Below are 25,949 nucleotides of genomic sequence, written 5' to 3'. Positions count from 1 at the left end.
GTGGAGAAAGTAGTCTCTGGCTGATAAGTAGTGACAGGTAATTGGGATCCGTAACATCCTCTGTAGCCATATCTGGGGGTGAGTCATCTACCCAAGCCCTCATACCCAAAAGAAGCTTATGCACAGACCCCTATATTTCATTGAAATTGGTGGAATATAGTGTCCTGTGGACATAAGTTGATTTTAGATAGAAGACATCTGTGCCTTGGCAAACTTTGTTTGCTAAATAATTAAAGGATTGTTGTTCTAGGAGTTAACTAAGATATTTACACTTGTGAAATGATCCATGGAGTTAAGTAGAAAGTGAGTGTTCTAAAGTATAACAAATTACTAATACACTTGGAAAAAAAAAATACACTGGATCGATGTGGGCCATATTGTTGTTGAAATCGAGTTCTGATGCTCACTAACCTGCAGCTTAGTTCTAAATACTTTAAAAAATATACAACTTTGATCTGATTGTATTTTCCTTGAAATCAGTGTTTTATCTTCAACTTGAAGGTTAATATAGATAAGCTGATGCTTAAATTTTTTGAAAATCTTAATCCAAAACTTAAATTACATAAATTATTGTTTTGTATACAGCATGTCTGCATATCATGCTGTAGCATGTCCCACAGATCACTTTTTTTTCTTTTTACTGTTAAAACATTTCTTTAGATATTGTGTCGTAACTGTGTTAATCATTGAACACTTAAACTACCATGGTATTTGAGCAGACAGTGGTTTATGCAGCACAGAAGTAAACTTTGGTCATCCATGAATAATCCTGCTTTATTAGAAGTTTAAACTAACTTTGTTATCTTGAACAAACACAACAGACATTTTTTAGCCAGCTATTGATATTGTAAAAATGCTTCTTTTTATTTATCTTCCTCATTTTCATCCATATGTATTTTTAAAATAGTTTTGAACATTTCCACATTGCTTTTTGAATAAGATCTATAGTAGTAGTATTTTAAAGCCTTTGAATGATATTTAAAATATCTGTTAGAAAGGGAAAGCTGTGTTAAAACTCTGTTAATGGGGGCTTAGAGAATGTACTTGTTCATGGCAAAAGGACCACTGTAGAGAGGACCACCTGTACTTTTGATCTGAACTTTTAAACATGTTGCTCTTTTTTGACTCTGTATGTCACTCTGCTGTTGCTCCTAGCTTTGCCAATCTGCAAGATGTTGTGAATTGACTAACCTTGCATTTTCTGCTTCTGTTGTCATCTGCTGCAACAGCCAAGCTCAGGGAATACTTCTGGAAAACTCCTGTTTTCCAGCAGCCTGAAAACTATAGGATGAGAGAGAATGTAAACTGGGGTGGATAATGCCTCGTACATACAGTTACTCACTAGATATGGGTTGATACAGACAGAATAATATCAAACAGGATCTCATGACTGCTTGTCTTCATTCATTCACTGGACAGCCATTCATGTTGGGCCTTCCCATTACAAATGTTAAGGGTAAGAGGATAAAAATGTTTGGAACGAACAGGATAGGATAGTTTTGATTAAATAACTTTGAAAGAAACAAAAAGCAGAAAGCTATGGAGAGGAAACAAAAATTGAGTAGGACACAAGAAGAAAAAGACAAAGATGAGAGGAAGTTAAACCACAACAGGGAGGAAGTTAGAGGAATAAGGAGAGTCATGAGAAGTAGGGCCTTAAGTGGAGAGAAACACAAAAAATTACTTTTTGGCTTACTTAAAAAATGGAAAGTGACATGGTTGGCAGTATGAATGAAGTACATGTGATATGTGGCTGGGTTGTTGGGTTTTTTCATTTGTAAGTGGTGGGATTTTTAGCCTAGTAGAGCAGTTATTTTTCATGCTGGCTAGTAATCCTCATGCAGTGGATATTGAATACTTTTTTGAATATTGAAATTTTTATCTTTTCAGTGTTGGTCCTAGTTTCAATTCTTCCCTTTTCCTTCAGCTACACTAAAAGAGCACAATAGGAGCTCCTCCTCATCTACCACTGATTTGCCTGGGTGTAGAGTATCTCAGTCTTTGCTTGGACACCAGACAGATTCTGGGTCTACAAGCCCATCCTCACCAGACTTTACCATTAGCACTTTGTGCAAATCTGGTGCTACAGCAGCGCCATCAGGGAGTACCAGTACTTTATCCTGTGTTTCACGGTCTCAGAGTCAGTGGATTTCCTTTGCTGATGAACTTCTTACAATTAGACACACAAGTGCAGACAAGAAGGAGCCCCAAAGATTGCATTTTAAAACTGAAAATGCCTGCCTTGCCTCTTCTGCTTTGCTTGGGAATTCTTCCAACAGCTGTGCTTCTGAGGATCAAAGTGACCTTCTCAATAATACTATATGCCATGAACAATTATTCATTGAAGAAACTGTCACTGCTGCTGAAATGTCTTCCGCATCATCTTCAGCACTACTGGACTATAGTTTAGTGTCTTCTTGTGCTCATACAAATAAGGGTATGGCAAGCATGCATTGTGTACTGCTCTTTGCTAATAACTGACCCCAAAAAGCAACACTTGGACTCATTTTTCTTTTTGTTATTATCACTCACCTGATGTTAAAATTAACTCATCTTCTTACTTAGAATGTACTAAACTGCTTGTTAGCACCAACTTCCTTGAAAGTTAGGACAATGAAGTAAATATTCAGTTTGAAATAAGAAGAATAATTCAAATTACTCAATTAAAGGCATTGCTTTCTCTTAACTATGCAGAGTTTTGTTTTTTCTAGAAATAGGAATGTATTTTGTGGAATGTCAGGCTGCAGCAAGATCTCAAAGATTAAGTGATTGAATTTGTAAAAACAATTCCATTCCTAAATGGCTTTGTATAGATATTTTCAGATTAAATAAAGTTAAATAAATTGGATTTAAAACTGTTCCTATTTAACACCCAGTATTTTGAAGCATGGATGATATCACAGTAATGTTACATACTAAAAGGGCAAAGGAAAAGTGGATTTGGGCAAGTGTGCCATGGCTCACTTGAATACCTGTGGTACTGCAGCAGACTACTCAGTGTTTAGCATGCACTGTCGTCTTGGGGCATGATAAGAATTTTAAAGGAATGACTGATATTTTAGAAGTTAATTTATCTGGGAACATTTGAGTTTGCAACTCTTAAGGTGGATGTGGTCAGTATCAGCCTAATTTCTTTCTTCTCACGTCAGTGATGAAACTCCCGTACTTAAACAACAGCAGAATTACGCTGAATGCCTGAGAAAACTCCATACTTAAAAGTTGCATTTTAAATAACATTAACTGATTAAATTAAAAAAGAACCACGCAGAATAATTTGAGGGAGGTAATAGGATGTGCTGCAACAACATAGTCATATATTAGGATTTCAATCTATTTTGAAGTTAATTTTAGATCTGGCGTACTCATTGGATGGCATCTAACATTTATTTTGAAATACAGTTCTATTCGTTCTGTTCAGAAAAGTGACTTTGTAAAAGTGGCATCTTTGTACTGCTGCCACCATCTGTTAATTGTTTCTGTTAGGTTTAGAAGGACACGGGAGCAGTATTTTTTTTTAACTGCTTTTTACTTCTGATAGCTCAGCTAAGCAATAATAAGTAGTGTGTTCTTACAATCAACAGAGTAATTTATCTGTTACATTGGTGTATAGTTATTGAAGTCAATGGAATTTCAGTGGGCAAAATTTGGTCTAAACAGAGTTATGCCATTGTCAGCCAGGACCAAATATGAATTTCCACTGAATTTTCCATTTGTGGTGAGACATGAAAGACTCTCCTATATTCTGAATCCATATAGATTATACACAGAAGGAAACTTGGGTAAAAACATCTTTTTATCTACTAACCTCCAAGAATAGTTGGTATAAAATCATTTGAGAGGAATGAGAAAGCCCATGATGCCATTTTTAGAGTCACTTTTCAGTGTATCACATGGCCCTATTTTAAAAGCATTTATGATTAGTGGTAAATCTTACCAAATGGAGCTTGTAAAATAGGAACTTTTAATAGAAATATAACTTCCAGTTATTTTATTCAAGTGAGTACGTATTTATGTTCAGAGTGACCTTTCTAATATTTATTTCCTTAAATTTGCTTTCTTTCAGCAAGGCCCACAACTCCTCTTTCTGTAGGCACCATTGTACCACCTCCAAGGCCTGCTTCAAGACCAAAGCTGTCTACTGGGAAACTTAGTGGGATTAATGAAATAGTATGTATTGATTTTTTTTTTTTTTAAATTCTCCATTGTAACTTGATTTCAGATATACCATTCATTTACGCTGTTACAGTGGAGTTACTTTCCAGACAATGTTCAAGGAATCACATAAGCAGATTTTCACCATTGCCAGACAGGCATGGAAGTTGTTCATGATAACTATATTACTATAACAAAATAATTCTTCACAGAACTACAAAGGTCCAAAACATAATTTTTGCATCAGCTGAATGTTTTTCCTTGAACAAATCAATTTGATAATTAAAGGATAGCATGTGTATGAAATTGAAGTTTTCAAAACGTGAAATACTAGTGAAGTTATTAACAAAGCTCCATTGATTTAGGGATATCACCAAAGCTTTGGGGAATGAATGGTATTAAGTAGACCTTTGTCAGTCATGTGTTGACACAAGTAGCCCTGCTGTGACTTCTCCCTGCCCTTGGTGCTGGTCGGTGGAGAAGGGAGGTGGCAGATTGCAGCAGCTGCCCATCAGGATAGTGAGAGGTTGCACGCTGCCTGCATCTCTGCTCACTGCCTGCAGTGCAGGTCCACCTGCCGATAAGGAATGTGGCAAAGAATGCAAATACACAGACAACATATCAGACCAAGCCATGCTTAATCTCCTCTGTGAACATTAGGATTCTTTGGGTGTCATTTGACTTACTGACTTGGAAAAATGTTACCATGGTAAGATCCTCTTACTGTCTTTCAAAGTAGCAAGATATTTTCACCATATTCTTGTTATGGACAAAATTCTGGTCTTATGCTTTGACAAAACTGAAACATTTTTGAACTGTTTTGCATTTCTGTAGGGTCAGAATAGGGTTTATTTTGAGATTCTTTTCTCATTCCGATATAAAATTGTAGTAATTGCTCTTAGACCAAGGTATCTGTTATTCATGTCATCATAATTAGAGAGAAGTTAGGTGGTACTGTTCTGCTATAAAGTATGATGCTGCACAAAGCTCCATTCATTTTATACAGTTGTTTTAGAAATTGGCTATTATCTGGGTACAAGTGGAAGATTGTCAATCGTCTTCATTATATATCAACTCCTTTTACGATTCCCATAGTCTGTATAAAAGCCAAATGCCCAACAACAAGTGTGATAGAACCAAAATAAAATAAAATAAAATAAAAAAAGTTACCCACTCAAAATAGATGCTTCAGGGGTTCCAGTACCTTTTAAAGAGGTTAATCCCCAAATTATTAGTTAGTTTGTTACCTTAACAGTGAAGTGAATCATAAAACCATCCAGAGATTTAGGATGGAAGGGACTTTTGAAGATCTCTAGGCCAACCTCCTGTTCAAAGAAGGGCCGACTTCAAAATTGCATCAGGTTGCTCAGGGACGTGCTGAGTTTTGAAAATCTCCAGAGAGGGAGATCTTACAATCTGTTTGGGCAACCTGTCCCAGGGTTTAACCACGAGGTTACAAGAAGGAATGTTTTCCTTAAGTTCAGCTGAAATTTCCTTTGCTGTAGCTCTTCTTGAATCTGTGAGAAGAGCCTGACTTTGCCTTCTTTGTGCCCCCTTTTAGCTAGTAAAAGGCTGCTAGTAGATCCCTCCTTAGGCTTCTGTTCTCCAGTCATTCAGCCTGTCCCTCTCTCTCCTGTACTCCAGTCCCAACTATTTTAGTTGCCCTCTGCTGGACTCACTTCCAGTTTGTTAGTAGCTCTGTAAATCCACATTTGCTGCATACATACACAGGGCTGTAGGCTTAAGTTCTGCTACTGTGTTATAGCACAATTATTGACAGGCTGCTTGCTACATAATCAAATATATTAGACTTAACCACCGAGGCAAAAAATTAATAATGATAATCTATGAAATAATGGAATTGATTCCAATGGAAAATGTGGATTCTCTGTTTTACACTGAAAGCTAGGGTAGATAAAGCATTAAAGGAACTATGTTGAGACACACTGTGAAATTGATTGGGACATGAAGTGAAGAACTCTTCTATTTATGGGGGTTTTTTTTCATCTCTTTGAAACCATGTTGTGTAATACTCTTGTAATCTCTTTTGTTCAGCCTAGGCCATTCAGCCCTCCATTGACCTCTAACTCAAGTCCACCTCCTGCAGCTCCCTTGGCACGTGCAGAGAGCATTTCCTCAATATCCTCATCTGCTTCCCTCAGTGCAGCAAACACACCTACAGTTGGTAAGTTAAAGTAACCTTTTTAACTTATTTTAAAAATAGCATAATTCTGCCACTAGGTTCCACCTGTTAGGAAGACCATTCGTTGGAGTTAGTTGTTCCATATGTGAGTCCAGTCTAGGTACCCCAAGCATCCTTTGCAATACCTGCTTCTAAATGACACTGAGAGACAGGACAGTGGATTTAATTAGGTTAGACCATAGATCCAATTATGGCATGTTCTTTAGGGAAATATTTTTCAAAATTAATATTCCAAGAATTCTTACTTGGTATGCTTGTATATCCATTCATCAAGCACAACATATTATCATCTATTTGTTCAGAAGATGTTACTGTATAGGTGCAGAAATATTTTGGGATACTGATAAATTTGAATGAATATAAATGTTCACAAAATTGAGTTCTTTTATGTCCTTTTTATTTTGTTTGTTATCCTGTAATTGAGTTTCCAAGAAAATTAAATTAATGCATCTTTTTCTTCAAGTTAGTGAAGTATATAAGCTAAACAGAGGTGTTTAGTAAAAGCAAAACAAACAACCAAACAAAAAAGATGAAGACAAAAAGCAAATTAGTCTCCATGTGTTGCCACTAATTTCAGAAGGTTTTTTCATGTTTCTAAAGGACAGTCCTTCCATTTTGATATTTGGTTATAACAAATGAAAAGGAGACTTACTGGGGGGGGGGGGTGTTTGCTTTTTTTTTTAATAGACATTTTAACTTTTCTTTAGCAGAATTGAAGTATTTCATTCCTGAACACTATTACCACTTTAGTCCCAAGTTAAATCAGATTCTTGAGTTAACACTCAGTTAGCTGTGAATGTTACTGATGACAAGGATTCCTCACCCAGGCTCAGCAGCTCAGGAGAGCATCTGCACAGCTTCTAGTGGGAGTTCTGCACTGAAAGCAGTGCAGCTGTTTCCACCCTGTGCAGGACCAAAGCTGGTAAGGTCTTCCCAGCCTTAGCTGCTACAGTTCAGTGTCCACCAGTTTCCCAAATGCTGAGAAGCATCACAAAAAGATAACTGATATTTTGGTTGCCAAAGTCCATCTAGGCTCACATCCTCGGGCCTCAGCACTGGTGCCAAGGAACCAAAAGTTGGTGGCAGCAGCATCAATAGCCCCAGCTCTGAGTGTGTGTGTTGTTGGAGACAGTGACAGAGTGAAATCGTGAGGTGAGGGAGGAGGTAAGGAGGTGTGTGCTGACACCAAGGTTTGACATGGTTATTAACCTGGCCTAGCAAAAATAAACAAGGCCAGTTCCATCTGCACTGACCGTATGAATTAAGTAGTCCTGGAGAGCTGGGAAGGACAGTGCAAATGGCTGAATGGCTTTGGGGCATGAGGATATACTCTGCACTACTGTCTGTATTCTTTTGACTTTTGCACAATCTGGTGTTTCCCTTACCCCATTTGTTTTGATTAATGGAGAGTCGACTCTAATTATCTTTTTCCAAAGAAACTTTAAGGCATGCATAATTGAATGTTTCTTTTATGCTTCAGCCTTATTTTAATTTGCAAACTATTTTTATATATATATTCATTTTTTTAACATCTATTTTTGCTTGAAATATTTTGTTTTCTTGCAATGTTTTGTTTCATTTAAATGTAATAGAGGATGATCTTTTGATTGGAAATCTTCCTACAATTGAAAAGCTTTGTGAGACACCACCAGGTATTGTACTCAAAGCAGATTTACATGTTAACTAATCGTCCTAATACACTACACCTAATAAAATTGTATTTCTTTTTAAATAAGTTTCTCCAGCTATTTCTGATATCTGGCAGATACAAGTAGCTTGAAAGTTCAACTACTTAAGTTATATGTTGCTGAAATCAACAAAACTTGATATAACTGCTTTTATATAACATAACCTTCTGTCTGTCCTCCCCCCACCCCCCCAAACAAGCTGAAACTTGGTCTTGCTTCTTCGGTTTGTCATTACTACTTTCTTCCAAGTAAAGTGAATATGTTTTTACTTCAACAATCCTTATTCTCATAAGACAAGTAGGTAAAAACGTTTCTGTATTTATATATAATATAAATCTTTGAAGATACACATAATAAAAGTAATCTTTTTTTAAATAAATTTTATTTTCATGACAGCTGTTTAGCCAATATTAAAATTGTCTGAATCTTTGTTCCATTTGATCAGGTTTATTTATTTGCACTTTTTAAGACCAGTGATGCAGTCTTTTATTCTGCAGTTTGGCAACCTCCTTGGGTGTGTCAGTGGAACTGTTTGCACGGTTGTGTCACTAGCTCTTGCGTCAGCACAGGTCAGGGGCTGTTAATGGTGGTCGGGGCTGAGGCAGGTGGCAGGGCATCAAAGCCAGCTTTGCTGTCACTGCCGAAGGTGCTGGAACTGGAGCCTTGAGCTGGGCTGCAGCCTGAGATGCGGTGAGGCTGCCTTGGCACAGCTCTGTGAAGTCCCATCCTTCTGAGAGCTCGCAGCAGGCGTAGAAGGCCCTGAAGCTGGATATCACTGCATTGCATTGTATTTTCGGCAGCAAGGCAACAAAATGACGACTTCCAGAGTTAGGTTAAGCAGTTATGTTTATTTCAGTTTCTTGGGTTTTAGTAGAATGCATAGATTTTTATGAATCAAAGGGTGACAAACAGTGGGGGCAGAGCAAATAAGAAAGAGGCTATCTCATCTGTAGTCCCTCAAATCCATCTCAGAAAAAAGTATATACATATATATATTTGCTTTGGTGTTCCCAAAAACCAGTAGAAATAGTGTTGTTATTCGTAATAAATTTCACTCTTCAGTCAAGAAGTGTCTTTTACCATTAGGAATATCGTTTATATATTTGCATTACTTTCCATGATTTTCAAATATCAATATAAAAATATACACAATGCCATTATAAGTTAAAGATTTAAAAGTAATTTATACATCTGTAAATAATCTGGCATAATTAATATAGGGTAATCACCTCCTATCTGCTCTGCAATTGTTTGTTGTTCCTTAGTAAATTGGGGGAAAAAGACAGTAAAACACCCCGGCAACCGTAGTGCCACATCCATTGAGTGCATATTTTCGCTTTGGTGGAGAATACTTCTGGAGTTCAGTATTTCACCAAACAAAATTTCTGGTTGTTGTTAACTCATTATTTTATTGCACATTTGCTTCTTGAAATCATGATTTCTGTGTTCCTGAGACTACTGAAATCACAGCTTTTATTGGTAGTTTTCAGGGAGAGAAAGAAAACTTTGGAAACATGACCCATGTATTGTCCGAAAGAATAAATAAAAACAACCTACTGTTCATATTGAAAAAATAAATAAATCAGTGTTTTGTAGCCAGGATCATAATATTTCATTCATCTAAGAATTTTTGGTTTTGAACACTTGTGACTAGAGTATCACTTTCGATCTAAGGAGGCCTAAATGTTGCACTAAGAATTTTTTTCATGGTGCTGATAATATTCTGAACATCTTACTACCCTACGCAAGAAATCATGATGGAGAGTGAGGTATGAGGTAGCAGAATTAGACCAACTCCTGTCTTTTACTCTCTTGTTGTTACTACTTCTTTCACTTATAGAATCATAGAATAGTTTGGGTTGGAAGGGACCATTAAAGCTCATCTCGTCCAACCCCCCTGCCATGGGCAGGGACATCTTCAACTAGATCAGGTTGCTCAGAGCCCCGTCCAACCTGACCTTGAATGTTTCCAGGGATGGGGCATCCACCACCTCTCTGGGCAACCTGTGCCAGAGTTTCACCACCCGCAGCATAAAAAATTTCTTCCTTACATCTAGTCTAAATCTACCCCCCTTTAGTTTAAAGCCATTCCCCCTTGTCCTGTCGCAACAGGCCCTGCTAAAAAGTTTGCTGCCATCTTTTTTATAAGCCCCCTTTAAGTACTGAGAGGCTGCCATTAGGTCTCCCCGAAGCCTTCTCTTCTCTAGGCTGAACAACCCCAACTCTCTCAGCCTTTCTTCATAGGAGAGGTGTTCCATCCCCTGATCATTTTTGTGACCCTCCTCTGGACCCGCTCCAACAGGTCCGTGTCTTTCTTATGCTGAGGGCTCCAGAGCTGGATGCAGTACTGCAGGTGGGGTCTCCCCAGAGCAGAGGAGAGGGGCAGAATCACCTTCCTCGACCTGCTGGCCACGCTTCTTTTGACGCAGCCCAGGATACGATTGGCCTTCTGGGCTGTGAGCGCACACTGCCGGCTCATGTCCAGCTTTTCATCCACCAGTACCCCCAAGTCCTTCTCGGCAGGGCTGCTCTCAATCCTTTCACCCCCCAGCCTGTGTTGATATCAGGGGTTGCCCCGACCCAGGTACAGGACCTTGCACTTGGCCTTGTTGAGCCTCATGATGCTCACACGGGCCCACTTCTCGAGCTTGTCCAGGTCCCTCTGGATGGCATCCCATCCCTCAGGCGTGTCGACCGCACCACTCAGCTTGGTGTCATCTGCAAACTTGCTGAGGGTGCACTCGATCCCACTGTCTATGTCATTGATGAAGATACTAAACAGTACTGGTCCCAGTACGGACCCCTGTGGGACGCCACTCGTCACCAATCTCCATCTGGACATTGAGCCGTTGACCACTACCCTCTGGATGTGACCATCTAACCAATTCCTCACCCATTTATCTCTGAATTTAATTAATTCTTCTGTGAAGAGCAAGGTCCCAACTTCCTTTTTGCTTCTGAAAGAGGTCAGAAGGCACAGCCACTGTTTTAGAATAATTAGGATTAGTTCGCCATGAGCAATATTATACGGAAGCATTTTGTTTCTACTTTATGATATGAAAGAAAAATTTCTCATTTTGCTCATGAAACGAGAAAGACTGTGCCTCCTTTGTGATAGATAGTAGTATGTGATACAGGCCATTTCATCAGTGATACAAAAAATCAGTAAGATGCTCCCCACTATGCCGCTGCACTAATAAAAAGACAGAACCTCCAGTATTGTCTTTTATATTCAGTACACATATTAAAAATTGGTGAAAAGTAAAATCCCATGACAGCTGGTTTCGTCAATTGTACACATGAATTTCAGAAAGCCTTAGCATGAGGTCTGAGTTGATTTTTACAGCTTTGCATTGGATCTGTGTTGTGTTGGCACAGGCATCTGTGAAGGCTTCTCCAACAATTTCTGCTTGGGAATTGTAGTATTTGTTGGCTGAAATAGTTAAAAGAATGTTCAACAGTTCACTTATGTGGGGTAATATTAATGTATTTACATTTAAGTTCATGCATACTGTAAGTGAATTCTTTGCATTTCCATGACAATTTTATCATACATTTTTTCATACAACAAGCATACAGTAGGGACTTTTTTTTAAAGTATTCTAGTCAATGTCTAATTTCCTTTGGATCTGTTGACTTCATCAGTAGCCATTTTAACGCAGTGTTCCTCTGTCTCATATGTATTTCCTTGTGCCAGTCCATTTACATAATGTCATACTGATAGTCCTGTTTTCTTAGGCTGCTAAGCAGTGTTCTGATGGTGCGATCGTACTGTACTATGTTCATATTTTTCTACACACTTTTCAAGTAATACTTCAGATACTACTGTGACCTTGATTGTGGTAACCTCTTGTGAAAATGACAGATGTAGTCAACCGTTCTGAAATCTATTGCTAAGCTTTTTGAAAATTAAACCTATACACTGTATGTATTCTAGGTGTTTCACGTGGCCCCAGCCCTGTCAGCCTTGGAAACCAGGACACCTTGCCTGTTGCAGTAGCCCTTACTGAATCTGTTAACGCCTACTTTAAAGGAGCAGATCCCACGAAGTTAGTTAAATAGTGAATTGTTTTGAATGTAATAAGTTACAATAAGAAAACACACTGGATTTACTTCTAGTATTTTGGGGAAAAATGTGTATATGTTAGAAGGGGGATTCAAAGGGGTTTTTTTCCCTGGTATAAGTGACGATAGTGGCTTATTGCTCTGTATTGGCCTGCATCCCTCTAGGAGTTCATATATCCCCGCTTTACAAAAATGTGTTCAATGAGAACACTGAAAATGAGAAGGTTTTTTGTCGTAGTCAGGTAGGTGCTACATGTAAATTTGTGCAGCTAAAAGCACCTCATTCCCTCTGTCACATCCCTTGCTATGCTACTTAGGCCTTGCCTAAGCATAGTTGTGCCATGTTTTCAAAGCCTGAAAAATATCCACCAAGACTACTGTATGCTTAACCAGCTAAACGTTTTTCTATACTTATTTCATCTGACTTCCAAGCTGAAAGTGATAGTACATTGTCACAGTGCCACATTACCCTCATTTGAAATTGATTTTCTGTTTTTAATTCAGTTCATCAGATTGTGAAAGTACAGTGATTGCTTTAAAAGTAGTATTAAAACTAGGCAGTTAATGAGTTGCAATGAAACTGATGTTTTCATTCTCTTCTAGATGTATTGTGAAGATTACTGGTGATATGACGGTATCGTTCCCAAGTGGGATTATTAAAGTCTTCACCAGCAACCCATCTCCAGCTGTGCTCTGCTTCAGGGTAAAAAACACAAGCAAACTAGAGCAGATTCTTCCAAATGCACAACTTGTATACAGGTTTTGTATTTTTTTTTAATATAATAGTAAACTACATGATTTGTAAAATGTGAGGAGTTGTATATGTAAATCAGAATTATCTACAGTGTTGTTGATTTTCTTATACATAATTTAATTTCCTGAATTAATCTTGTTCAGGTCAGCTCTCTCCACTGTCACTATTAAAAATCTCAGTGATTACTGGACTTGAAACTTGTGCTGAGTATAACAGGAGCCTATAAAAACAGTTTGTAAATGTAGCTGGTTTTACATGCATTTTATAAATTATTTCTTTATACAGTAGTAACAATGGTAAGATTAAAATGATGAAACAGAAGCCTTAAATGGAAAACAATTAGTAGGAGCTACACCTTATCTCATTTGTCACTTACTAGTGTATTTTTAAGCTGTATCATTTCTACAGTAGATCAGATCCATTACATAACTGTATCTCTCAGGTGTGTAGCAGCATGCTTGGGAGAATTCTTAAGAAAAAAGGCTGCTGATTGAGGAGAATAATTATTGAAATCACAGCACTTGGAGATCTTTAAAAAAAAAACTATAAAAGCTGTAAATATTTAGCAGAGATCTGTTTCAGCTGAGCAGTTTCTATTTCATTTATTGGAGAAATTATTTGAAAACGAGTTAAATGTTTTTAGATGCTACATTTTTTAAATTACTGAAATAAAGAATCAAACCATATGCATCCATTCTTTTGTATTTAATTTCATTTTGATCATTCATACTTAATGTAATTAATGATTCATACAAAATTAAATTTAATCATTTTTTGACATGACAGTTTATAACTGAAATGCTAGCAGAGCTGTGTCTGACAGAGTGAATTATACTGAAAAAGTATATTTTGCAAAAAAAGTGAAAATGTCTAGTATTCTCATCTGAGTGCTGTAACACTTCACCTCTAATTAGAAAGGATGCATGTAATGGATATTTACGAAGTTAAACCTGTATGGTAATAATTTGACTTTTCATCATATACTGCAAAGGGTGTCATTTGCTTGGTATTTATAGAGATTAAAGTTTTTAATGAGAGTGATATTTGTGGTGATGTCAGAATTTCTGATTTGAATTGCACTTGGTTGTGGAGCAGCAGAAAGATTTTATTACTGGTTTCATTTATTTAAATTGTGGAAGGCCTCTGTGGTGATAAGTAAGTGTTTGTTTATATATTTTACTGAAAATGGAAATTTCATGACTCACAACAGTGTATTGAGAACCAAATTCTAAGTAAATTGGACAGACTGCTGGTACGCAAGTCACTGTTCTAGGACATTCAACCCACTGTGGTCATATTTACTGTGTTCCAGGTGCTCATTGTCGACTTTCACTCTGCGGGCACACTCTGCATTCCTCCTCAGGGATGGATGCAGTTCCTCACTGTATCCACAGGCATTAAGTGATTTGAATTTTGTTTTTTAATCACTTTTCTTAGAAGCTTCATCCTTATTCAAAATAAACCTGATGCAACCAGAGCTGAAAATATTCTTGATCTGCAGAACACCATTCTCTAGTAGCTCCCAAACAGAATTTTGCTTCTGCAGTCATATGTGCTCTTACCTACATATAGAAGTGATATAATAAATTGTTACTAAGATTGAATTGCAACTATAAGTATCTGAGAAAATTGTTTATAATAATTTGAAAATCACTTTTAATTGAAAACATTTGAAAGCTTACACTATAAATATATGAAAATACAGTAACACATACAGCACCAATCTTAATTCAGTGCATTAGTGAAGCTGTGTCATAACCAAAGCTAATTATGATTTTAGGATTTATTCCAAATTGGATAACATTCCTTTTCAAATGCCACTTTCATCCCCACCTCCCACACATCCTCACAGCACCTAATTGCCCTAAAATTGTGTTTTATTAAATGTAAAATCCAAATTCAGCATTAACTCCATCTTGTGATGCAGATCATCAGTGGAGGAAACTCACTGCTCCACAACCTAGAAGGAGATTTTTTGCCAGATACAACAAGCAGTTGTTTGTCTTAATATTTAGGAAGGTACAATTATGTGTTATAAAGCATTAGAACAAATTCTTGCTTGAAATAGTGAAGAAGGGGAAAGATCTAATCTTAATTTTTAGACATCCAAAATAATAAAACTCAGTGTTGCCTTCTGACTCCTACCTTTCTTTTTCTTCCTAGTGATCAGTCACAAAGTGACTCCAGTACTAAGGATTTTTGGATGAACATGCAAGCTATAACTGTCTACCTCAAGAAATTATCAGAGCAGAATCCATCTGCATCCTATTACAATGTGGATGTTTTAAAGTATCAGGTAAACACTTCTTTTCCCTTTGGAATTTTTTAAGTAACTCTGGCAGATTGAATATCTACACAGAAATTAAAAGAATTGTTCTTTGCCTGCTAGCATGCAGATGAACTGTCATCCCTCACCTAGACCAGTTTTGGGTATGTCGCTGTTTACAATGCATAGGCTCTGCTCAGGCTTAGTGCACTCCTACTATGCTTCATGTCATTCCCTTGGATTCATGACCTGTTTCAGCTTGCTCACACTTCACTCTAATTCATGTGTGCAAGCTTCAAACACTGCTTCTTTAGGTATTTGATAGCAAAGCCAAATTTTCCTTGAATTTAGGGGGTTTGGTGGGGGTTTGTTTGAGTTTGTAGTTCTACTGTCTTTGATGTTGTAATTGCATAAGTTTGGGATGCTGTAGCTGATAAATAGTGATATATGAGAACGTATGAAGTTCTCACATCTCACAATATAATGGAACATCTCATCCTGGAAACCATTTACAGGCACACAAAGGACAAAGAAGGTCATGAGGAGTAGTCAGCATGGATTTACCAATGGAAAGTCATGCTTGACCAACTTTATAAACTTCTGTGATGAAATGACTGGCCTGGTGGATGGTGGGAGATCTTACCAATGTATACAAATACCTGAAGGGAGAGTATAAAGAGGACAGAGCCAGGCTGTTTCCAGTGGTGCCCAGTGACAGGACCAGAGGCAATGGGCACAAACTGAAACACAGGAGGTTCCCTCTCAACATCAGGAAACACTTTTTTCCTGTGAGCGTGACTGAGTAGTGGAACAGGCTGCCCAGAGAGGTTGTGGAGCCTCCATCCTTGGAGATATTCAAAAGCCATCTGGACATGGTCCTGGGCAGCTGGCTCGAGGTGGCTCTGCTTGAGCAGAGGAGTGGGACCAGACAATCTCCAGAGGTCCCTTCCAACTCAACTATTCTGTGAATCTGTGGAAGATGTTCTGGCTGTCAATAAAAAATCTTCATGAAAATTCAAGACAGACAGACTCACCTCAAAGGGAGAACAGGGATTTGCTAGGCCTGCATTGAAATGGTTGAACATCTGAGACAACTGTCTACATCAAAAAAACAAAAGAACCTGTCAGTCCAGCTATTAATACCATTGTAGTTTCCACATCCTCCCAATATAGTTTAAAATCTTGGCATACTGAATCTGTAAAAAGCATGTTAGGTACACAGATTTCCTGAGAAAGATGGAAGGAACAAAACATCTCTTTGGATTGCAGAAATGAGTACTGTGGAAGAATGATAATCTATTTAAGATCTTTACTGTTGGGGAAAAATGCGGCATAGGCATGCGGAAGCCCTGGCAGATAGAAAAGGTTCTGGGCTGCCAAGGAAAGGCAAGGAGGGCACACCAGGACATAGAAGGTTCCTCAAGTAGACTAGGAAGGTGGTAGAGATGCAGCAGGGCAGTAGCACAAGCTCAGCTACAGAAACAGCAGCATCCAGCCCTCCTGCAGCAGGAAAATAATGCTTTGAATAGGTAGGAACTGTTTTGCTGGCTGCCTGTCCCATAATCACAGGTATTCACTTCATCACTAAGGATGAAGTCATTTTGCCGCAAGCATGCTTCTTGTGTGAGGCAGAACACAAGACTAAAACAAAACTATTTTGACTTACGAAAGCCAGAACAGGAAGAAGCCTTGTGGGCCAGAGAGAGTTTAAAGCTTTTCTTTAATTATTTTAATTTAAAATTAAAAGAACTGAAATTACTTTAGGCTGCAACAGTCTTCAGAATTCTGCGATTAAGGACTCAGAGTTCAGTTGTTCTCTTGATCTTTTGTCAGGATTTATATTCGTTACCATCATTCCCTAATTCTGCCCAAAAGGGGAATATTTTGATTAAGCCACTTTCAATGGTTTATTCATTTACAGGTATCTTCAAATGGCATCCAGTCCACTCCCTTGAATCTTGCAACTTACTGGAAATGTAATGCTAGCACTACTGATGTGAGAGTGGATTATAAGTACAATCCAGAGTCTATGAATGTGCCTAGTATGCTGTCTAATGTCCAGGTTGTGGTACCAGTAGATGGAGGAGTAACAAACATGCAATCGCTTCCACCTGCAAAATGGTAATATTAATGCTTTTCTTTTTATTATTTCAGATTCATGTCAGTGTATTCATTAGTGTCACAGACAGTCTGAAAAATTTCACTGAAAGAAACAGCTATTTTTTTTTTTGTCTTGATAAAATGCATAGTATCAGATGTTTAGGACATTTTCTGGTCTGAAACAGATCATGTGCAGCCAATCCACATAAACTAAAATGAGACAATATGCACCCACTCCAACTGTGTAATAATACAAGCCTTTATGAAATTTCCAATGTTTGCTTTCTTTTGGCCAATAGGCAGGATAGACATTTTTGATACAGTAATGTGAAAACAAAATATCTTAATGGTTAAAAAACATTTTTTGTGTGTGTATAAATATATCCATATATATGGATTATATAGAGAGTAGAAGAAATGCAGTTCTTAAAAAAACTTCTTGATCGTTCTAGCTTAAAAATTAGCTTCTAATTGAAATGGTTTTAAAACAAACCTCAGTAACTGAGGAGCTCTTCATAAGCCAGGTAGCATTGTTTCTCACTTCAAGCATCAAGCAGATTATTATCTGACTAACAGCTACCTGCCACCACCTTCTAAGCCTGCATTTACAGTAGCACTTGAAAGTGAGACACAGATCTTAGGTAATTATGTTTCTACAAGTTTGTGAAAACAAGCAGAGGGTAGTGGGACTAGGCAGAGCACTACATCCCTGGAGCAAAAGGTGAGCAGAATTCAGCGACCACAACCAACTATGTGCTGGGCAGCACACAGGTACTTGCCCAGCTGTAATGTAATTCCTGGACTGTTTATTTCCAAGAGAGTCTTTTTAATGTGAAGAGGGCAAAGAATACCAAGTTGAAGGAAGTCAGGCTTTGTTAACCTTGTTGCTTACAGATCAGTTTACCTTATAAAGCAAGGTTCAGAAGATAAATAAACCTGATGCATTTATCACATAGGTTCTGAAGCTTTTGGAGGCAATACATTTAAATGTGTTAATTGGACAAAGTGTTAATACAGTATCATTTTAGGTAGAAGAAATCCTGGCAAGACTGAATCTTTCTTGACCTGGTATTTCAAGGGAGCAATACTTTTAACCAAGTCACCTGAAGCTTATTCTGAGCAAGGGCAGGTTCAGCATCCTGCCTGAACAACATGACTAGAACATCTGGTGAAGCCAGTCTCCCGGCCCAGGCTTCTTCCACAAACCCCTATGTAATGAAGCCTGAGTGAGAGGAGGAGCACCCACCCTGAACTAGCTAGGAAGACTCAAATCTTAGTGACAGTTTCATTACAGATTCATCGGATTAAGGCAGATGAGCCCAGATTCTCTCTCTTTCACCCAGGCAACTACCCAAGGCCAGAATTTTGAGCCTGGAAAGCTGAAAAAAGCCCCAAAAGAAAACCAGTCATGTCCCAGGCAGCTCTGGTATTTGTGTTGTGCTACCTGTTTGGTCTAGTGGATTGGGTGGTGGATTTTTGTTTTTTTAAAAATAAATGTTTTATAACTTGACCTCCTGCAAGTAACCGCTACTATCTGTGCTACTTGTGTAAGCATTTCACTCCTGCTACACCAATGCCAAAAGCAATTTCAAACCTCTCAGCACTTCATGCTGCTTACAGCTTTAAGTTGTTGACTCTCCTTTGGTGGAACTGCTGCAAGGTGCTCTAGGAGTTAAAATGCCCTATCAGCTTAGAGACTCTGGTGCTTGGTGCCCTTTTCTGCCCCTTTACAGCATCAGAAGTTAGCTTATGCCCCTGTCACTTACACCAACTAGTTTTACTAGAATGGAAATGGAATAAAATTCATGCTCCCGGGAGTCTCACGTAGGGGAGAACAATCAACATTGCTCCTCCTCATACCATCATCATGAAGCATAAAGACATAGCTTTCAAACTGCTTCCAGGGCGTTTGGCCTGTCCTTACCCTTTGAGACCACAAAGGGGTTTGAGTTGTGGAGGCATAGCCGGGGCATAGGACAGTGTTACCTGTATAAAAAGATTGTGTGTGTACTTCTGAGCTCTGCGGCTCTGGGGCAATGCAGACACACCCTTCTCTTTTCCTGTTTGCTTTGTATAGTCTTCCACAAACTTACCTTAAAATGATCGAGTGTTTTTATAAACCTCCATTTAGAGATGTCTGTAACATACTGGTGTAAAACTAAGGAAATAATATGCGAAAACTGGTGCTTAGAACTAACCTACCATTCTCTTACAGGAATGCAGACCAGATGAAAGCATATTGGAAAATATCTAGCATTTCGGAGAAGTCTGAGAATGGAGGCAAGTTGCACTCTTTTCTTTTGTTTTCTTGTACAGAAAATTATAACAGTAAAAAGGTAATAATTTAAGCCTCTACGCCCTCATGCCTGTTTACACATCTTCTCGTGCTGTATCCTGTTTACGAGTTCACCTTCTTCTCAATTAGTTTCCTCCTGATCCCATTAACAGTGAGATGACAAAATATAAATTTATTAGTTAGCTATAAAAGGAAAAATAGTGAAGCCCCCTGAAAGCAGTTAGTAGCTCTAAAATAGAGTTTAGACTGGGTAGGAAATTATTACATCAATGCTATTTGGAAATGAGCAGTTATTCAAAGGAAAACATGTTTAATATCTGTGTCTTTCCACGCACTGACAATTGAAATAAAGGAGAAAAAGGTAAGTGGAAGAATTGGGGGGAAGAAAAAAAAATGAAGATCCAAAAGTCCTGTGCTGAGATAGACTCAACAATAGATGATTCTTGACCAACATTTTGAGGGTCTTTGTTTGACCATATACAACTCCAGGGGAAAAAATGAATCTACTTACATCTGCTCAGAGTGGTAATTTATATAAGGTACCAACAGTTGTCCTCTGCCCAACTGCTTTTTCCAGTTGATGTCAGCCCTTGCAGCCTCTGCAGGTGCAATGTTTTTCTGAAGCAGGAAAACAGGAGCCAAAGAGATGCATCTCATCCTCAAAGCCTTTGTGGAGAAATGAACTCATGGCATAAAGGCAAGGCCTTTAGCCCTGTTAAGAGTTTGGTGAAGGGCATTATGAAAGCACAGATTTGCTTGTAAATACGACTGGTTTCCTATAGAAACCACAAGCCTGGAAAGGGAAGACCTGTTCTATTCCTGCAAAGGCTGCAAAGTTGTGGTCATTCAAACAAAACCAGAGTTCTATCTGAGAGAGGTTGTTGCTGTAGTCTGGTGTACTTTGTCATTCACTGACCTCACAGTTCTTTGCCATCTGTCTTCCATTATGATTACGTAGGGATAGCCCTCTCTTCCCCCCCCCCCCCCCCCCCTTTTCCAAACTGTGGAGCTTCTTTTAAAAGAAAAAAATCATACTAAAACACAAATGCAGCCAGATAAAGAGCTACTGTACCCCTGCAGAGCAGCATAAAATGGGCTGCCGGTGATGCGGATTACATCTTGCGTGTGGTCAGTAGACTTGCACATATCCCGCTGCTGCTGTATTCCCTTCTCTTCCCACCATCTGTCTTCCCCTTTTCTTTGAGTATAAACACATAGTACTCACAATTCAGTGTTTAAGAGGAAATTATAGTATGCTGGTCTTACACTTACAGAAACAAAGGGAGAAGTTGCACAAACACTGTTAATATTAGGACAGATGTCTTGAAGTCTTTTTTATTCTGGTGTACAGGATGGTAAAATGTTTTTTTTTCAATAACAGAGTATTGGAAAAAAGAGACTTGTACTCTCATCTCTTTTGAAAATTGATGTAGGACTGCTGCTAGGAATAGATCTCAAAGGTCACCATGCTAGTTTCACTTCTTACTACTAAAAATTTTGGGAGATCATCTTGTTCTTGCAAAACAACCAGCTTTTCAATTTTGTTATTTTTATAGGTTCTGGATCCCTCAGGGCAAAATTTGAACTTTCAGAAGGACCCAGTAAACCAGCAACACTTGCAGTGCAATTCATTAGTGAAGGAAGTACCCTTTCAGGAGTAGATGTGGAGCTCGTAGGCACTGGCTATCGGCTTTCCCTCCTTAAGAAGAGATTTGCCACTGGTAAGGCACTGACATACTTACATATTCAAATTAATATTATATATTCTATAGTGTTAAATTATAAAATAGGAAACTGTTAAATAAGTGATGCATAAATAATTACTTTTCATTAAAACATGGCTGAAAACTGTTTCACAGTTTTTTTGTTTTTCCATAGTTACTCAAACTGACAAAATCTGTTTTATCTACTGACTGCAAAAAAACCTACCTTTATTTTTCAGGACGGTATATGGCAGACTGCTGATGTACCTGTGAAAGTCATTGCATCAAAGGAGTGCAAGAAGTTCACTCTGCCCTCTCTACTTTTCAAACACTATTTTAACATGCATTAATTTTTTCAAAATGTTGACCTACTTTGAAGCTGAACTACAGAACAGAAAATGCACTTTTTAAAGTCATTTTGCAAACTTTTTATTACTTTATAATAGCACTGAAGCTAACTTCAACACTGTAAATGATCAACTGCAATATTTGGGAAAATTTGTTGAAATTTTAGTAAATTTATATAGAAGTCAAAATAGTAATCCATAGTTGCAATGAAAGTATGAAATTGTATGTTATACTGTAAACATTAAACCTAAAAATGTAGGAGAGCGAGTAAGGAATATTTGAGCTTTCCATAAGTAATATTCATTTTTCAGATTCTTTAATTGCCAGTTTTTAAAGAAAGCAGAGGCAAAGTCTCACGTAGTTCTATCCACTCATGCCACAAAACCAGCTGAGTTAGAGATGTATAAAAGCAATGTAACTTGATGCCCGTGTATCATATATTATTAACATGTAAGTTGTTTTACATAGGGGTTTTTTCCTAAGTGCAATGTGTTACAAAATTGCAAAAGACAGCAGAGATTTACTTCTGCAGTTAGTAAATTTTATGGGTGTTGTGATTGTTTGAATTAATGCTGTAGATTTAATTTATTTTTATATGAATTGCATAACGTTTGTGCCTTTAAAAAAAGCCTGTGCCTATCCAATTTGTTATTCACGTGCCTCACTTCCTTTTTCAAAGTTTGGCTCTTCTTCATCAAGAAAGCACGGTGTTTGTATAATACACACAACTTTTATAAAAATTCCTTTGACTGGGATTTATTTAGAAGGCAGATTTGCAAAAACTGGATATTGTTTTAAAAGAGGTTTAAAATACTGGATTACTTCCTCATGGGGTAATTGCAATAAATGAGGCTGTAGTAAAGGGAGATGCATCATGCAGGACTTTGAGACAGTAACTTTAATGTCACCAAAGAATGAGAATCCTGAAAAACCACCGAAGATGGTAAAAGCAAACTTTTAAAAGCAAACAGCATTTCCCTTCACTTTGACTGCAAGTCTTCAGACTTTGAGTGCTTTTGGGGTTGTGTGATGTGAATGTAAACATAGTACTTTGGGAGGAATAGCATTGTAGAAGGGTATTTTATGGCAGCAGGATATGTACTGCCATTTCTATTAGTTTAATTTTTTTCTATAACCACCAATTTTAATATTTGTATTGTCATCTAATCTGCTTGCCACAGCCTAAGCACAGGGAAGTGACACAATAGTAATGTTTTTTAAAAGCAAATCACTAATTTAGATAATATTCTATGTATTTGTATTATCAAGTGTTTTTTCAATGCCAAAATTAAAAGTATTGGGGCAAAATAATTCAATAACCTGCACGTGGGAACTTCATATGACCATTTTGACTACTAATATCTCTTTCAAATTCTCTATTAAAACAATAAAACATGCTTGAACTAATTCATGCAAAACCAGTAATGAATTGACTGCTGAAGCTTTACAAGAAATTAAGCTTTGTAGAGGCTACATAAATTCTAATGTATACCACACACTTCTGCAGACGAGAGTTCCATTGTTAGCACTAAGCACATACTGTACTGTACATTTGATTGGAAGAGTATATTTGGCTCTTAATTTGCTAATCTTATTGAATGGTAAATTTCTGACTCATAAAATGGTACAGTCTTTTTACTGGAATCTTAATTGTAATCTGCTTTGCAATCAAACTGTGTTTAACATGACAATATTTTATTAATGAAAACCCAAAACTGTATTGCTATTTTTGATCAAGTATTACTTTCATTTCTAAGTTAAATGAAGTAGTTATGTTTCAGCACTTTTAAACTAGCCTTCGTTCAGGTATACATATGTATACATACATTTGCATTGGGTGCAGGTTACAATTTTGAAGCCATACAAGTTTATATAGACTTTTTGTAAAGAAATTCAAAAACCATGTAAAAAATACATGTAGCTATCTGATTTAAAAAAAAAAAACGTATGTAGCAAGCTGGTTCTTGCTTGTGTATACAGCAATATCCGTTGTAGCTGCCTCCTAAGAAAATTAATTTGTAAACACAACTCTAAAGGATCTGAATTTTTATGAATTGTTACTACGTCAGACTGTAAATTAGAGCATACAAGTTTATCTTACAAAAATTGTAAATACTTCTGATTTTTCATAAAATGTAAATTTTAAAAAAATTTGCACCCATAATAAACATGTAATATATAATTTAAATACTGATTTATATTGCCTATACTTTTGCAGTTAGTCCCACAGAGCTTCTAAGCAATAAGATAATAGAACAAAATTATGCCTGTATTGAACATTCTAAGTGTTAATTGATTTTTAAGTGATAAGGGGTAGAGATAATATACGAAGTCTTTTATATAGTTAAAAAACACCACAGAGAAGGTAGGTGGAAAGATGACTTCTGCGAAGAGTTGCATCTTTACTAAACAGGAATGCCTGAGATGTCTACAATGGCTTATGCCTTTACTGAATTGATATGCTTAACTAGTAACTTAGATTAGGCAAAATTTGCAGATATGTTTATCAGAAAAATCTTGACTTTGTAGACGTGAGTTGCTCTCTGTAAATAGTGCTATCAAACGCTGCACATTCCCTAACTTCCTTAGTAAGCCTGTATTTCGTTGAGTGCACAGGAGAAAAATCAGTGGCAAGATTAAAGTAATTCTTTCTGACTTCCTATGTTCCACCAGTCCAAAAAAGTAGACGATTTAAGTACTACTCTAGCAGTCTGAGAACAGTCCTTCTAAGCTGCGAGCACAGAAACAGAAGCTGAAACTGAACAAATGCATTTCAATCTGTTTCTTTCCTACTAATCCCACAGCCTGTGCAAGTTTAGTGAGTAATGACTTATTAAATTGACTTTCTCAGCTGGCTGGATATCATTGCAGTAAGTACCATTCTTGTCATGCTGGAAACCAATAGTCCAAGGGCTTGATTCTTATCTTCTGCTGGAAGGCAGGAGTGAAGAATGCAAGTGCCCGACGGTCAGACCGAATGGTCCATCTAGCCCAGTAGTCTGTCTTCAACAATGGCCAAAGAGCAGACTGTGGCACGGAGAGCTCACAAGCCATTTCCTTTCTACTCCCCCAGCATCCTCAGTTACTGGTTAGGGATGCAAAAGGGTACAACGAATCTTCTAGTATTCATGGAACTTAAAGTGTCGGAGATCACTGCTCTGGCACTTCTGTTAACGTTTGACTTTTGTTATTGTAAGCCAGTGCCCACGTACTACTCACAACTACTATAAACTGGATTTATACTGCTCAAGCAGGTTTGTGGTTATCTTAGTACATGATCAGGTAGTTTTTCAGGGATAACTGACTACCTCTACCGCTGCCAAATAACATTTATGTAGGGTATTTGAAGGAGCTAAGATATTTGATTATCAACTGGATCAGCGTGGGAGTTACAAGTGTGGTGGGTTTTGCTATCTAACTAGAAAGGAGGGTCTTGCATCATGCCAAAAAGGATTACATTTCAAGTCTTGTGTGTTTGAGAAGCTTAAGATAGGCATCTTAATATCTGTGTACCTTTTGTTTTCTTGGAATTGCTAGATAATTGGTTTCCATTTCAGTTGTCATGAAAGGGCAATTTTACTTTAGAGCATGCAAGAAAAAACTCAGGAATTCCTCCAAGGATAGAGTAAGCTAAAAACAGTTCAAGGTACTAAAGCAGCAAATAACATATTTACTGTGTGGTGCCCTTGATTGGACTGATTACCAGGCCTCTTAATTGAAAACCTAATGTTTATCTTCAGCTCTGCATATTATTACACTACTGAGTATTCCTTCTCAACTCAGTTTGACCTCCATGTTTACCGATATGTTGATTTTTAAGTTCTCCCTTAGTTCATTCAATAACCAGTAGAAAGCATACAGTCTTGGAAGAATAAAATAATCTTAGAAACACAAGAAGCCTCTTCTGGATTACTTATTAAGCATTTAATACTCAAATTCTGCATTTTCTGTAGCTGCTTTCACTTCCTTTGGAATCCATTCTTTCTGTTTTTAAATCTGGGATGGCTACATTAATTATTGTAACCTAAAATACGATTTTGTTTGCCATTGTCCCAGGTGTGTTTCTTTTAAAAAGCCTTGTTCTGTAACTTAGCTTTTTTTTTCCATTATTAAAACTCAGCTGTTTATTTTTTAAATAGGTTAATAATTACAAGCCATAAATCACACCAACTTCACCATTCTGATTACAATTCAACTTTTCCTCTTAGCATCACCCAGTCTGCCTTCTTGAAGTTCTCATTTTCTAAATCATGTTTTCTGCTCCAGAAAGTTAGCAGTGGTAATGTGTTCAGCGATGACTCAATTCTTTCTTCATTGTGCTTAAATGAAGCAGCCCGTTTTTACAACAATTGCCGATTCTCCCCTCCAGATGTC

At 37.5% G+C, this 25,949-nt stretch overlaps 1 protein-coding gene across 4 annotated transcripts in view; it reads left to right on the top strand.

Moving 5' to 3' along the window:
• FCHO2 (FCH and mu domain containing endocytic adaptor 2) overlaps positions 1-23,763 on the top strand; it is a 94,539-nt gene extending 70,776 nt beyond the window's left edge. For 2 of the 4 annotated variants that reach the window (XM_076363027.1, XM_076363026.1), the window contains 10 exons: positions 1,928-2,437; positions 4,064-4,167; positions 6,208-6,337; positions 11,981-12,092; positions 12,712-12,867; positions 15,026-15,158; positions 17,050-17,249; positions 19,444-19,508; positions 21,081-21,245; positions 21,467-23,763. In XM_076363027.1, coding sequence (XP_076219142.1) covers positions 1,928-2,437; positions 4,064-4,167; positions 6,208-6,337; positions 11,981-12,092; positions 12,712-12,867; positions 15,026-15,158; positions 17,050-17,249; positions 19,444-19,508; positions 21,081-21,245; positions 21,467-21,489 — 1,598 coding nt within the window. In that variant the 3' untranslated portion in view covers positions 21,490-23,763. Of the gene's footprint in view, positions 1-1,927; positions 2,438-4,063; positions 4,168-6,207; positions 6,338-11,980; positions 12,093-12,711; positions 12,868-15,025; positions 15,159-17,049; positions 17,250-19,443; positions 19,509-21,080; positions 21,246-21,466 lie in introns of those variants that run through there. The other 2 variants (XM_076363028.1, XM_076363029.1) reach the window with 2 other exon arrangements.
• Positions 23,764-25,949: the final 2,186 nt, after the last annotated feature.

The sequence above is a fragment of the Aptenodytes patagonicus genome, chromosome Z (genome assembly GCF_965638725.1).
Source record: "Aptenodytes patagonicus chromosome Z, bAptPat1.pri.cur, whole genome shotgun sequence".
In the NCBI taxonomy this organism is placed as follows: Eukaryota; Metazoa; Chordata; class Aves; order Sphenisciformes; family Spheniscidae; genus Aptenodytes; species Aptenodytes patagonicus.
This window is presented reverse-complemented; position numbering and strand designations above follow the sequence as displayed.